A 14833-nucleotide genomic window follows, 5' to 3' on the forward strand; every position below is an offset into this window, starting at 1 on the left:
TCCAGCCCCAGCTCTGAAGAAGAATTTAACTGGGAGAGAAGACTAAAGCAGACTTTCCTAAAAAAAAACCTGGATTTCAAAATCTCAAAACGCTCCATGACAAAAAAAAAAAAAAAAAACAAAAAACAAGCAAAAAAAAAAATCAAAAATCAGAAAAGGGTTTTGTGGTTAATAACCGAAACCCTCTGAAACACTGAATGCTGTCCCTTCTCTTGGAGAAGGCAGAGTCTGCTGAGTCCTGCGTACAGAGACCTGTGTGACTTTTCCCTAAACTTCCTTGACCCATGACACCCTTTCTCCAAGTAGCATTTGTTTATTTGGGAAATGCACTTCCAGATGCGTCTCAGACCGTCCCCGTCCAAAGAGCTAGCCCAGGGACAAGTGGAATGAGCAAAGGCACGTACTGCTACCTTTCTAATCATCCTTATTTCTGAGTCCTCACCTGCTGGGGTTTGCTAATTCCTTAATTGTAATGAGGCTGTTCGAGCTTCCTGATGCTCTGTGTGTTTGGTTTCTTTGACCCACTGGCAACACCGTACTTGTGTGAGAAGACAGATCCTTGCCCACCCTTGCCTTGGGTCCTGGCTTTTGCTGTCTTCTCCTGGGCGTGGACTTCTCTGTGCGGTCCTGTCCTCCAGGAGGCTGCTCTCCCCAAGGGGTCCACTCTCTGCTCAGTTCTTCCCCACAGCGTGCTGCTCCAGCGTCTCCCAGCCGCCCTTGGGCAGCACTTCTCACTCGGCATCTCACTCCTGACTCGCGTGTGTTGTTCTGGTTCCCAGGGTGACAGGCTGGTGTTTATGCCCTTGGTAAACCCTGCCTCTCGTCCATACCCTGGCAACCTGCGCTGCTTTCTTATTGGTGGGGGAACCCTTCTTCTTCAGATCAGGTGCCATTTTTTTGATTATTTATTTTTATTTTAGGGGGGAGGGGCAGGAGAGAGAGAGAATCCTCAGTAGGCTCCACGCCCAGCACAGAGCCTGACGCAGGGCTTGAACTTATGACCCTGAGATCATGACCTGAGCTGAAATCAAGAGTGGGATGCTTAACCGACTGAGCCACCAATCATGTGCCATTTTGACTGAGCTTGGTAGCAGTTTAAAATCATTTTTGAGGGGTTATGTGTTTTTAATCATCATCATCATCATCATCATCATCATCATCACTGGCTTTGGTGTTTTTGTAAAAGGTGTTTTGCCCTCCTGTCGTGTGTAGCTTCTCAAAGGGCAGAGAGAGGCAGTTTGGAGTGTGGGTTGCACCACGGAAGCCTTCCAAGGGAATTGAACTTGGTGCTCAAGTTCCCAGTCCCCGGAGGGGTTAGCCTTCATCGTCTGCTGAATTCCTTGTGCTGGTGGCTGAGGATGGGAGGGGAGGCTTGCACTGGGTGGGCTGAAGTGCTTCCTCCTCGGCGTCACTGTCGCCGTGGGAATGCCCTGGGCGTGAGGACCAGTCAGAGTGAGGATTAGGTAGCAGCGTGTTCATGGAGTCCTGTTGGGGCGGCGGGTGTTGTGTTTCAGGGTGGGGACCGGCTTCCCCACAGTGACCGGAGAAGGTAAACTGGAGACGAGTGGCGAGCACAGCTCAGCCAGGGATCTGTGAAAGCATTTCAGTGCGAGCCTTTGGGGTTTGTTGTCGGTTTTGGTTCTGACACAGAGATCCCTCCTAACTGCTGCAGAGCTTTCCTTGAAAGATAGGGAACCGCTGCCAAGATGAGGAGCAAAGAACCTGAAACATGAGCCCCACATGTGGATGCAGCCTGGGGGCGGAGGGCGGGGCAGAGAGGCTACGTTCAAGATGGCCTGGGCATTCTTGCTCCTTCCCATGCCCTCCCATCATGCCGGCTTGTGCCCCTGGTCACCTGCTGGCCTCTCACCCTCCGTATTGAATCCTTCCCCTACACAGCTTCCCAGGTCTTGGGTCAAACCCACCATCCCAGATATTTCCGTGGCTGTTCTACCTGTCCATTGACCACCCCCAAGTGGGGAAGTACAAAGCAGCAGTTTACCATCCTCTGTCATGCTTCCGTGGGTTGCCCGAGCGTTCCTGCTTGGGGTCTTTCACGAGGTGGCACGACGCTGTCGGCTGGGGCTGGAGCCATCTGAAGACTTGATGGGCGAGATGTTAAGGTCCACTCGCCTGGCTGACCTGTTAAAGCTGCTGTTCACTTGGAGGGAGCTGTGGATGGGGACACCTCCACACAGCTCAGGCTTCTCCCAGGCTGGTGGCGGGGTTCCAAGAGGGAGCGCCCAAGAACGTGTGCCCCAAGAATCAGGTAGAAGTCCCAGAATCACTTTTGCCACGTTCTGTTGGTCAAATAAGGCTCAGATTCCAGGAGACCGGGATGAGAGTCCACGTCATGTTGGGAGAGATGAGGTCACGCTGCGGGAGAGCATGTGAGCTGGAAGACAAGTGACTGAGGCCATCTTTGCAAAGGATGGTTTGCTTCCCCTCACTTAGCCGCAGACTAAAACTTCAGCATCTAAGTAAAGCCATAAGGTCTTTTGGGGACCAAAGGGGACAAATCAAATAGGTTTCATCCAAAATGGTTGAGTCCTAATGGGGGGAAAAAGTGTAGAGACTTAATACAGAGCTTTCACAGTTGTTGCAGAAATTTGATGCTGCTTTTCAGCCACTGAAACACACTGTCCCCTGTGCTTCTTTGAGAAGTACCAAGCTGAGACAGCTTGTTAATTTTCATCCCTTACGTGAGCTCCATGTGCTTAGAGAACCCAGCACACATGCATGGCCTATTTTATGTTGGCATCATTCTCACACAGATGGGGAAACTGAGGCTCAGGGAGGTCACTGCGTGCCCACATTGTTGGCCAAGTTGGGGTTGTCGTTGCTCCATACTGGGCAGGGCCCTGTTTGTGGGCCGGCCCTCACCGTTCTCCACCACTCCCTCTTCTCTCAGAAATACAAAGCAGCTCTTCCATGCCTCTCCAGGTCGGCTCCCACTCTCTCCTCCTGGACACTGTTCCTCCACACACTTTCTTCACCTCCCAGCTGGCGTTCAACCTTCAGGACAGCCTGGGTCCCCTGACCTCATGCTGTCCGCTGGGGTGCTTCACAGTGGCCGTGTCCTTTTTATGGCCCATCCCATACTATGGTGTTATGTGCTTGTCTCTCCCATTATGTGCCCCAAAATGACTTTGGGGTCATTTGCCCTGCCGTCAATGTGAATTCATCCTTGAAAAATCATTTCTGTCACCTCATCTCTTATTTAAGACTTGTAATTCCAGTGTTCGGGCAGGATTCAAGCCACTGATACTCTTTCAGTGCAGATCTTCAAGAAAAATAAATGGCCCATAACCAGCACTCAAATTGTGCCAAAGGTTGATACATGAATTCAAAAGTAGGAATTATTTTGCTTTAATTAGAAACCTTATTGCAAAGGTTTAGGAGGAGGGAGAGATGGAGCTTATCATTTGAAGCCAGATCTGTTTCCAGCATTAATATAGGGAATTCATAATAATAAATAGTTGCCATAAATAATTTTTTAACTTATATATGCTGGGAAGAGACATTTAAAATCAACGAAAAAAATGGTATACTGTCTTAGCCCCCTTTTTTTGAATTGGCACCCACCTTCCCGGGTGGGAGCTTATTCCAACGTGGTGTCTAGATCAAGGTCAGCAATGAAAATTTTAGCCCCTAGGTTAGGTGCCAGCACAAAGGTACAACACATTGTCACGTTCAGTCAGATTGCTCTTCCTCCGTTCTGAATGCAACACCTCTGACACTGTACCTTCATCCCATCTTTCCCCAAGTGAACAAAAGTCCCACAAATAAATGAATTTGAAAATAAAATCCTACTGGATTAAACAGAGTTCATTCAACAGCTTTACTTGTAATGCATTAAGAAATATAATGGACCTATAAAAGCCCACATGCTTCACAAATGTGTGCATGCCATCCTTGTGCGCCGACCTTGAGAATCTTTTGTGGCTCTTTCTAATTGTTAGTATAGTGCTTCGGAAGCACACACACAAACATGACTTACTCTTTATTGCAGTGAACTTCAAAGCATGGTGACACAGTGGTTTTAATTAGTTAAAACACTTCCTGAGTTTTCAGTGGGCAGGAGAAGGCAATACTGCCCAACTGCATTCAACCACAGCCCTCTTCTCTGTGCCTCCGCCTCACAAAGCTTTTTCCTGAAATGATTCCTAAACCCGTCTGTAACTTCACAGGGGTGTGGCTTGTATTTCAGACAAAATGGACATAGGGCTGGGACAGCAACGGGATTCAGTGACTGGAGCATTGGAGGCAAATGCGCTTGGGATTCACTTCTCAAGGGTGGAATTTACTTGCAGGAAAGATTTGAAGCAACGAGAAAAAAAATCTAAGGCTTGGTTTTTTTCATTGATGGAAGAGTTGAAGGTGTTGTGAATCTCATAGCGTTGTGATACTGAATAAGGTCATATGTGTAAAACTCCTTGCATAGAATTCTGGTTACAGTTCATTGAGTGACTACAAGGTGATCTGATTAGATCAATGAGTTAGACAGACATTAGGTGGCAGGTTGTTCTTTATGAAGTTTTGCTCCTTTTATCCAAAGTTTTCTTTTTTTGATAACATTTATGATTATTTTTGAATCAAAAAAAATTTTGTTAGTATAAAACTCCTTAAAGTGGGATGTGTCTCCTTGGCTTTGTATAGATCTGGCCATTAGTGGTTAATACGTGTTTATTACATTTACTTGAAAGTTTCTGTGTCAAAATGAACTTGGCTGGCTGTACCTAGTCCAACAAACTGTTCTGTCAGTTATTAGGTGACAGAAAACATGAGTACATTTTTAAAAAACAACAATCGATTCTCATTATTTGTGGTGTAGTTATGTTCTATGATTTCACTGCAAACATTGAATTAGTGAATACTGGACCATTAGTTCTAGAGAAAATACAGGGTTAAGTTTCTATGAGCCTCTGTTTATAACATTTCCATCATCAGATCAGTGCATAACCTTGTTTCATGTATGTTTCTGTTTAAAGGGTCTTATGTAATACACATCCTTGATTCCTTAACATTGGACTCGTGGCCAACAGCTCTGATAGCCCTGCCCAAACAAAGCTTATCTATTCATTACTTGTTTTCTCCACAAGTCCATAACAGCCTCTGTACTTATGAGCACTGGACTTCACCCTTTGGGGGCTATTTTAAATAGTGAAATCACCAAAAAAAGCAAAAATGAAAAAAGCCTGTCACTAAATGGACTCTTTAAAGGACATTTGTTTACTCTCCGGAAGCTGACGTAGAAGGCAGAGTGTCGCCTTGACCGGTGTCAGCTGGGCATGTGCACCTCAGGTGACTTGGATCCTCAAATGACCATGACAGCACTGCCAATGTTGATTATGAAGTTACAAGTACACTTTAGGGGGTAGGTGAATTTGCAGATATGGATCCTGCAAAAAGTGAAGGTCATGTGTATTCTGTTTTGTCCCTTTAAATGTGCCGGTATACAGTGCGTTTTCTATTTTCCAGGGACGAAGCTGCATTCCCCCCTCCGTGGACCATCGCTGCCGCTGTCCATGGGGGTGTCTGTCACTGGGGAGCCTCCGGTGTTTGTAACAGGATGGAGGCTGGAGCTCAGGCAGCCCCCACCCCGCCCCCCATGCGTGGCGATGGTGGCCCTGCTTCTTGGTGGGCACTTACTTTCCTCCCTGCCCTGAATGAGCTCACCCTAGCAGCAGTATTGGATTGTTTCTCTGGGATCCCATGATTTAGAAGCTCTTGCCCCAAAAAGCCTAAATAATTTTTTTTCAGTTGTTATTACTGGGGGAGGGGGATCGTGAAAGAGGACATGGCCCCCCGACATGGGTGTGAGGGAGCTGGGGGGCCGAGGACCAGCTGCTCAGGAAGGAAAGGATGGGAGCAGCAATTCACCACCAGCCCAGCCAGCAGGGCGGGGGCAGGGATGTCATGTTTGAAAGTTGAAGCCAGGTGCCAGGGTTGGCTTGAGTTTTACACACTTAAACACACTACAGCCCTGTTGCAGTTTTTTCTTCTTAGGGCTCTTTTCCCCTGGCAGTTTTGAGAGGTTGATACTTTGAAGGCCTACTGCCGCACTTTGAGCTTTGACGCACAGACTGTAAGCTCGTGACGGTGACTCCCATTGCCGAAGATGAGTAATAGCGAATAGTCGTTGAAGACATAATACTGCTAGGTGCTGTTCCAGTCACTTTCCATGTATTATTAGCTCATTTAATCTATCCTTTCCACCCCAAGAACCCTCCCAGGTAAGCACTGTCTACCCACTTGGCAGATAAGGAAACTGAGGCAGAGAGTGGTCAAGGAGGTTGTAAGCCCCCAGTTATGTAGCTAGTAGGTGGGGCAGGGCACCAGCTCCAACAGGCAGCCTGTGCCCTCAGCCCCACACAGAGCTACAGAATTACAGTGAAGTGTCTTCAGTTAACACCTCTGGTTTTTAGGATCCAGAAGTCAGGAGCCACGCATAGGCATCATGCATGGGCTCCTGGAGGAGCCCTGCATCCCGTGCCTCGGGGGATGAGAGATCTGCCTGACAGGCCTCTGTCCTCATGGAGCTGCAGTCTTGGGAGGAGTGGAAATGGGCAAGAAATAGGCAGAAAACATCTGAGGTGCTTGGTGGATTCAGGTGCAGGAAAGAGCACTGGTCGGAGCAAGGAGGTGGGGCAGATGTTGGATAGTCAGAGATAAATAGGAAAGATGTCTTTAAAGATAGCATTGAGATGGGTCTAGAAAAGTGGCCCTTGAAATTAGTCTACACCTTCTCGACCATCTGCAGCCAACATTAGTCAGGACATTAGCCACAACCATGGGCATTAGAAACACATCTTCTCCTGGGCAGGGGGTTCTATCCCACCTGCAGGCCCTTATTCCTGCCTGCTTTCCCCTCGTGGGGACCCGGGAGTGTGAGTGAGGTCGACTGACTGATGAAGGAGTGGGTTCCAGATGTTTCACTGCAAATGTGGGCAATGCAGTCAGCTTGGGCCTGTGCACAAACTCCTGGCCTTGACGAACAGGGTGTGCAGGGCCTCCCGTTGGCCCAGCCGCTAGGATGGGTGGGCCTTGATGCTTTCACCTTCCCATTATTAAAAGGGGAAAGGTCAGCAAGGAACATTTGGCAGGAAAAACAGTTTGGGATAGTCTTTGAATTTAGGCGTACTTTTATGTTCTTTGAGTCTCTCCTAGCTTTTTGGTTTTGTTGTTTAAAGCAATATGATTCAAACCATTGAGTCTGCCTTGAATCTTTACAGCCCTGAGAAAAGTTACAGTGCTTGCCTGACAGGCATTCATGGGCCCAGCCCCTGGAAGCATGGGTTGTGTGTGGGTCGGAGGTCCTGGGTTGGACCAGGGCACTGCCCCACCTGGCATCCTGGGACCCCTTGGGAGCTCTCAGCTGGGACATGATACCCTCTTTGTGAGAAGGGGGAATGTAAGTACCGCTTCATCAGACTCTGCAAAGTAGTAGCTAACTTTGTTCTATAGTCAGGCTGTTTTCCTTCCCCATAAGCCCCATCTCTGCTGCCCAATTCCACCTTCCAAGAGAGAAAAAGCCCAATTCTTTGCTCTGCAAAATGTTGTAATACAGTCATAACAGATCCCATGGCTCTTTAAGGTCGTGAGTTTACAGGCAATTGGTGTTATTGTTCTGGTGTGATTTATCTTCAGCCTCTCTACTCTGCTGGAGGGGGAAAGAGAGTCTTAATAACCTGTCCTGCGAAAATTTGGCAGTGCCAAAGAAATTTACTATGTGTTTTTCTTCACTGACCTCTGCTGCTAACGTAAATGAGTAATGTATTCAAGTATCCATTCTTTAACATTGAAATGTTACTGTTCATTTGATTTTCTCTCCCCCTTTTGTCTTCATGTGAGAATAAAGCTATAAAAATAACTGTGATAATTCTCTATATAGCAGTTCTCCAGCATCTGCCAAGAAATATACAGATCCTGTGATGGGTGGATCCAGCCTGCTTTGGGCTCTGGGGAAGAAGCGAGGTGCCAGCATTAATACAGGAAGGGTCCTTTGTATTGTGTTTCACTTACTTTCAGGGTAGCTTACTGACCTCTCAAGACTTTCCCTGCTTATGTATTCATTTTATCATTTAGTGTTAAGTTCTGTTATTCTTTCATGTATAGGTAGGAGGCTCTGGGTTCCATGCCGTGGCATAGGATGTAGAGGATGCTTTTCCTCTGCAAGAAATTGAAAGCCCAAATCAAACTGGCTTTAGGAGTAAAGGGAATTTATTGGCTTCTGTTGCTGAAAAATCCAAAGGCAGATGGCTTTCAGGCTAGGGTTGATCCAGCCATTTCACAGTGTTACTACAAACCTGGTTCCTTTTCTTTTACTGGCTCTGCCTCTGCAATGGTTGGCTTTAAACCAAGAGTGGACCTCTCCCTGGTCCCACGATGGCTGGAAGCAGCGACTGGGGTCATGTAGTTAAGTGTTCACATCCAGAAGAGAGAAGAGTCTCAGAAAAGGTCTTTGTCTCTGCATTCTCCAAAAGGTCTTACTTAGGTCATGTGCTTGTCACTGGAGCCAGGAAGATACAGTACACTGATTGGCTTAGCCTAGGTCACAAGGTGCATATCTGTGGGTGGGGTGTGGAGTCAGCTTCCTCAGAAGTGCAGGATCCCTAGAAAGGAGAGAAGGAGGTGATGCCGGAGAAGCCACCAACAAATGTCAAGTGTATATGGCTAACCAGTCCCTGAGGTGTGAACAAAATACATAGCTTTTTTTAAATTCTGGATGTTTAAATCGATAAGTATTGGTGCTAGAAATAGGTCATCGAAAGCAGGGCTCTATGTATTTTTCTCAGTTCGCTCATCTTGATCCCTTGTTTTCCCTGGACATACAGGAGAAAGGCTTGTCAGGAGGAGGTCGGGTTGGGGAGCTCCTTTCTGCTATCCCAGAGTCTGAAATGGGAGGGAGGAAGAAGCACAGAAATGGAGGCATCATTCCCCCTTCAATAAAATATTCTTCAAGACAAGATTATCTGTATTGCTTGCAACATTATTCTTAAAGAAACAGGTTTAGTGAAATGGAAATGTAATAAGAAATAACCCTGCTTGATTTGTTAATTTCCCACACTACGGACTTTCCTACTCACCATTCCACGGCCCCTCCTTGCTTGTACCATGCCACATCCTTGCCACATCTGTGCTCAAATCCTGGGTTTTGTAGGGAGCAATAAAGAAATGTGTAAATGACCTGTAACCTCTCATCCTCTGTCTGCAGTGGGCAGTTTGCAGTCGTGAAGAAATGCCGGGAGAAAAGCACTGGTCTACAGTATGCCGCCAAGTTTATCAAGAAAAGGAGGACGAAATCCAGCCGCCGGGGCGTGAGCCGCGAGGACATCGAGCGGGAGGTCAGCATCCTGAAGGAGATCCAGCACCCCAACGTCATCACCCTACATGAGGTTTACGAGAACAAGACGGATGTCATCCTGATCTTAGAACTGTGAGTGCTGTCCGCGTGGCTGTGGTGGGGCCGGGGAGGCACGGGGTTGGGGGTTCAGGGCCGTTGAGGTCAGCCCACGGCTGCCCTGTGGCGGCACAGGAATTAACTCTGCTTTGCCAAATCCGAGAACAACCGCGTGCTGCCTGCCCAAGACCCGTCTGAGGTTCTCTAGAATGATGCTGAAGAGCGGCTTCCATGAATGTAGTGCCACCCGACTTGCAAGAGGGTCCCCAAATCTTGGGGCTCCTCTTCCTTTGTCATGACGTCATCTGATTCCTGAGCTGTCTGGTCAACTTTAAGCTTATGTTCTTTTTCTCCTCTCGCTGTTCCTCTGCCTTCCCTCGGTTTTTCTACTTCTCTTCCTCCTGCCTCCATCTTAACGCCCCACCTCCATTCTCAGCTGTTGGAATTGTCAGCTCTAATTACACGAGAGCGTAAAATTGAACCAGCATCACTCAGAGGTGAATAGGACTTGTTTTTAAAGCCGTTCGCTTATTTTCTTGGGCAGGCCCTGCCTGTCGGATGTGGTTATGGGCAACGGACTGTAGCGTGTTGTTCTGTGATGCGTCTCTCTGTCCCCAGGCCCCTGTCTGAGCATCCCACCCCTCGCAAAGAAGCCGGCTGGCGGGGAGGAGAGGAAGCTCCCCAGGAGCACCTGGCTGGGGCTGCCTCTGGGCTGTGGGGATGGAGGGGAGGCATCAGGGCCTTGAGGGCAGGAACCACGGATGGAGCAGAAGAAGCCAGGGTGACACACCAGTCCTGGGTGGTTCTTAAGCATTGATAGGCCCTGCTTGTTTCCTGGGGCCTCCGGAATTCAGATCTGCTCTTCTGCCAGCCAAACAGCTCCCTGTGTTTGCAGATCTCTTAGGGTTAGGAGATGATTTTTGAGACCAGATGGGATGGAAGGAAGTGAAGGGGGCTTTATGGAGGGCCCAGCCTAGCCCCAGGGGCCCCACACTGCAGGCACTCTGGGCTTTGCCCTCACAGGGGCCTGAGGGTGCCCACAGCTTCTTGTCTCTCATGGGGTTGTGGGTACTTTTTTTATGGGTCTGAGCAGCAACTTGCTTAATTATAAATTGGGGTTATGATAACTACCCCCGCAGGGTCTTGGAGGAAATAAGTGACTTGAGAACTGGACGGTACCTAGCACAGTGTCTGATTCGTGGACATCTTTCCTTCCTCCCTTTAAACCAGAAGGTTCTCAACCTCTGCCCTAGAGACATTGGGGCTGGATAATTCTTTGTTCAGGGGCCATCCTGTGCCTTGTGTGATAATTTAGCAGCATCTCTGGCTTCTACCCCTAGATGCTGGTGGCACCCTTCCCACGGGCTGTGACAACTAAAACTGTCTCCAGACAAGGCCACGTGTCCTCTGGGGGCAGAACACCCCCTTCTCCCCATTGAGAACCCCTGCTTTCAGGAAGAGCCGGGCTTTAAGAGCACAGGGGATTAAGGGGCTTGCTGGGGTACAGCCAAGGAAAGAGACGTGTCACAGTGTAATCCTTGCTTTATGTGGCGACTTGCAAACCAGACAGAACCAAGATCAAAATCCAGGCCAATCCTTTACTGTCCATAAGCCTGCATTTCCTGTCTTAAGGCTGTTGTAAAAGGCTAATGAATACAAAATTCCTGGGGAAGAAATGTTACAGATCACAGCTGTTTTGCCTTTTCAGAGAATTATTAGGTTGTGCCCAGTGACTCAGGAATGTCGCTTATCCTCATTATACCCCGATCTGTAGGGTGGCGCCTGTGCCTTCCTGCCCTTCTGGCTCCCCCTTGCCTGGGCATGTTCAGGACTCAGCTGCTGATGCCTGACCCCATACCATAGACATTTCCCCTTAGGTCCATTTATCCTGTGCGTCAATTGGGTGACATACAACTATTTTTTTATCCACTTGATTTTTACAATTTTTTAAAATATGTAGTTAATCTGATGCTGGAGGAGGGGTGTGCAAGTCTCAGGACGTTAACACACGTTTAAACCAGGATTCAGAATAGTCCCATCCCCTCCCCCCCAGCTCCCTTGTCTCGTTGCTTTATAGTCACACACACCTTCGGCCCCCTACCTCCTCGCAACCGCTAAGTTCTTCTGTCTTCTCAAAAATGTCCTATAAATAGAATGATACAATATTCAGCCTTTTGAGACTGGCTTCTTTCACTCAGCATATTACTTTTGATATTCATACATGTGTGTTTCGCTCCTTTTTATTGCTGAGTGGGATCGTGCTACATGGATTTGTGTTTGTCCACTTACCCCCAAAGGACATTTGGGTTGTTTCTAGTATTTGGTGATCATGAATAAAGCTGCTATAAACATTCACTTACAGGCTTTTGTTCGATCTCGAGTTCTGATTTCTTTCTTTTTTTTTTTTTGAGAGGGAGAGAGAATCTGAAACAAAGTCCCCACCAAGTGCAGAGCCCAACACGGGGCTCGATCCCACAACCCTGAGATCATGACCTGAGCCAAAACCCAAGAGTCAGAGGCTGAGCCAACGGAGCCACCCAGGAGCCCCAAGTTTTCATTTATTTTAGATGAATACCCATGAGTGTGTAACTGCATGTGTAATTTTATGAGAAACTGTTGAGCGGTTTCCTGAATCGGCCGCACAGGATAGCGGTCCCTCCAGCAAAGGCTGGGAGGTCCAGGTGCCCCACCAGCACTTGGAAGTGTCGGTATTTGACAGGGTCAGCACTAGAACTGTAGCTGTTCTGGGAGATGCAGAGTGGTATGCAGCCTTCATCGTGCATTGCGTGGTGACCTTGATTAAAGGTTGAGGGAGCCCACCGAGAATGGCCTTTAGATGGAAGGAACAAGAGAGACCCGAGAAGATGTCCCTTCCCCATGGGGTCAGCCACATCTTTCTCCTCCGTGAGTGTTTGCCCTTCACAGCTTCCAGCACCCCTTGAGCTGATTGTCTCTGTCTTGTCAACCACCGGGCATGTGGGGAGTTGTGATGGTGATGTTTATGTGTCAATGGGGGGTGTCCAGACGTTCGATCCAACATTATTCCAGGTTGTGTTTGTGAGGGTGTTTCTGAATGAGATTAACGTTTGAATCAGACTGAATAAAACAGATCACCTTCCCCAGGGTGGGTGGGCCTCATCCAATCAGTTGAGGGCCCCAGTAGAATAAAATGGAACCTTACCCCTAATAAGAGGGATTTCCTCTTACCAGATGGCCTTGGAGTCTAGGACGTTGGCTTTTTCCTGCCTTAGGACTGCACTGAACCATCAGCTCTCCTGGGTCTCTAGCCAGGTTCAGCCCACTCACCCTGCAGATCTGGAGACTTGTCAGCCTCTATGATTATGTGAGCCAGTTCCTTAGAATGAATCCCTGCTCTCTCCACATATGTACACGTACCTCCTATTGGTTCTGTTCTCTGGAGACCCCTGACTGATACAGTCAGAGGGAAAGTATATCCTTGTTTAGACATCACAAGCGTGTCCCATTGGTGTATAATTACTTTGCCATGAAAAGGTGTTTTAATTTTTTTTATTAACATAATGTATTATTTGTTTCAGGGGTATAGGTCTGTGATTCATCAGTCTTAAACAATTCACAGCACTTACCATAGCACATACCCTCCCCAGTGTCCATCACCAGCCACCCCATCCCTCCCACCCCCTCCCCTCCAGCAACCCTCAGTTTGTTTCCTGAGATTAAGAGTCTCTTACAGTTTTTCTCCCTCTCTGGTTTTGTCTTGTTTCATTTTTCCCTCCCTTCCCCTATGATCCTCTGTCTTGTTTCTCAAATTCCTCATATCAGTGAGATCATATACTTGTCTTTCTCTGATTGACTTATTTCGCTTAGCATAATACCCTCTAGTTCCATCCACGTCGTTGCAAATGGCAAGACTTCATTTTTTTGGTGGCTGCATAATATTCCATAATAGCCAAACTATGGGAAGAACCTAGATGTCCATCAACAGATGCATGAATAAAGAAGATGTGGTATATGTATACAGAGGTGTTTTAATTTTTAATAGACAATTGAAAATATTAGGTCTGCCTGGGAGAGATAGTCATCTTCGTCTTGGAAGAAATTATTGTTCGAAGTTCTGTTAGCTTTAAGGGAAGATTAGTCACCAGTGACACATTCCATCTCTTCTTTTCTTTCTTAAGAATGCTGAGGCAGGGACGCCTGGGTGGCTCAGTTGGTTAAGCTTCTGCCTTCGGCTCAGGTGATGATTCCAGGGTCCTGGGATCGAGTCCTACATCAGGCTCCCTGTTCAGCAGGGAGCTTGCTTCTCCCTCTGCCTGCTGCTCCCCCTCATGTTCTCTCTCTCTCTGATAAATAAACAAATAAATCTTTTTTTAAGAAAAGAATGCTGAGGCATAGTGGTGGTTCAGGAGAGATTCAAATGTATGAATTTGTGAGAAAATAACCCTATGATGGTATAATGGCCACTTCTCTGAATCCCTGGGTTCAGTAATCTTTCAGTGGATATACTTGTCTGATTTATTGCTTTGGGATGAACTCCCTGGTAAGTAGAGCTTCCTTCAGGCTTTCTGATGAAACGTGTTCCCCTCCTTGAAAATTTGTGCCTGACTCCCACTTATATGTGTGAGCTGTCACCGACAGACTCCAGGCCCAGCCTTAGAGCTGAGGTGAAGACCCCCCCAAGCCACCACTCCGTTCCCTTTGTCACCAACTGCCTCCCATGACCTGGGCGGGCTACGGAAATGGCGTCTTCTCTGTCCTTTGAAGAAACTACCTGGTGTCTGTGTCAAAGGCAAAGTTATCAAATCCTAGTCTAGGATCTGCCCTTTAAGAATTTTGTAAGCCTTGAAAGTAGCTTTAAAGAATGAAGTCCCCCACCCCGCAAACCTGTTCTACTGGGAAAGAATCGTTTGTTTCCCAGCTGATCTGCTGTTGCAGCTCAGCACAGCATGCACACAGAGGAGGTGTACGTGATGTCTGATCACGACTTCATGTCTTCCCCGTCCCACTGTTCCCTCATGAAGCCATGCCAATCCGGAACTCTCCTCTGGCTCTGCTGTCACTCACCTGCGCATTGTCCCATGGGCAAGCCACGACAAAACCTTGAGGTCATTAACTTGACCCATTTCATAACCCGTTACCTCGTAGAAAGCGAAGGTAAGCTCTCAGAACTTAAAGTCAGTGCTAATCAGAGCCACCAGCTTCTAGAATTCCATTCTTGAAACTTCCTGCTTAGAAATAACTACGTATTTTAGGCTGTAGATAGTGATGCATTTTTCTCTCTAACTCTCCTCTGTCCAGACATGGTTCAAGCCCAACAGCCGCAGGGGTCAGAGAGGTGATGTAAGTGAGCAGGTGTGGTCTGCATGAAGCCCTCAGGGTTGGGGAGGCATCGGGGAGCGGTGGGGACTGGGGCTCAGCTGGAATCCCGATGGCCCACATCAGACTAATCAG

General features: G+C 47.7%; 1 protein-coding gene across 6 annotated transcripts in view; it reads left to right on the plus strand.

Moving 5' to 3' along the window:
• The window catches only part of DAPK1 (death associated protein kinase 1), a 175641-nt gene that overhangs the window by 83438 nt on the left and 77370 nt on the right, over positions 1-14833 (plus strand). For all 6 annotated transcript variants that reach the window (XM_088019069.1, XM_088019070.1, XM_088019068.1 and 3 more), the window contains exon 3: positions 9218-9439. In XM_088019069.1, the coding sequence (XP_087875195.1) occupies positions 9218-9439 (222 nt within the window). The remainder of the gene's footprint in view (positions 1-9217; positions 9440-14833) is intronic.

Source organism: Eumetopias jubatus, unplaced genomic scaffold, assembly GCF_037043125.1.
Source record: "Eumetopias jubatus isolate StellerSeaLion01/CBP00866 unplaced genomic scaffold, mEumJub1_p1.0 scaffold_15, whole genome shotgun sequence".
NCBI classification, from domain to species: Eukaryota; Metazoa; Chordata; class Mammalia; order Carnivora; family Otariidae; genus Eumetopias; species Eumetopias jubatus.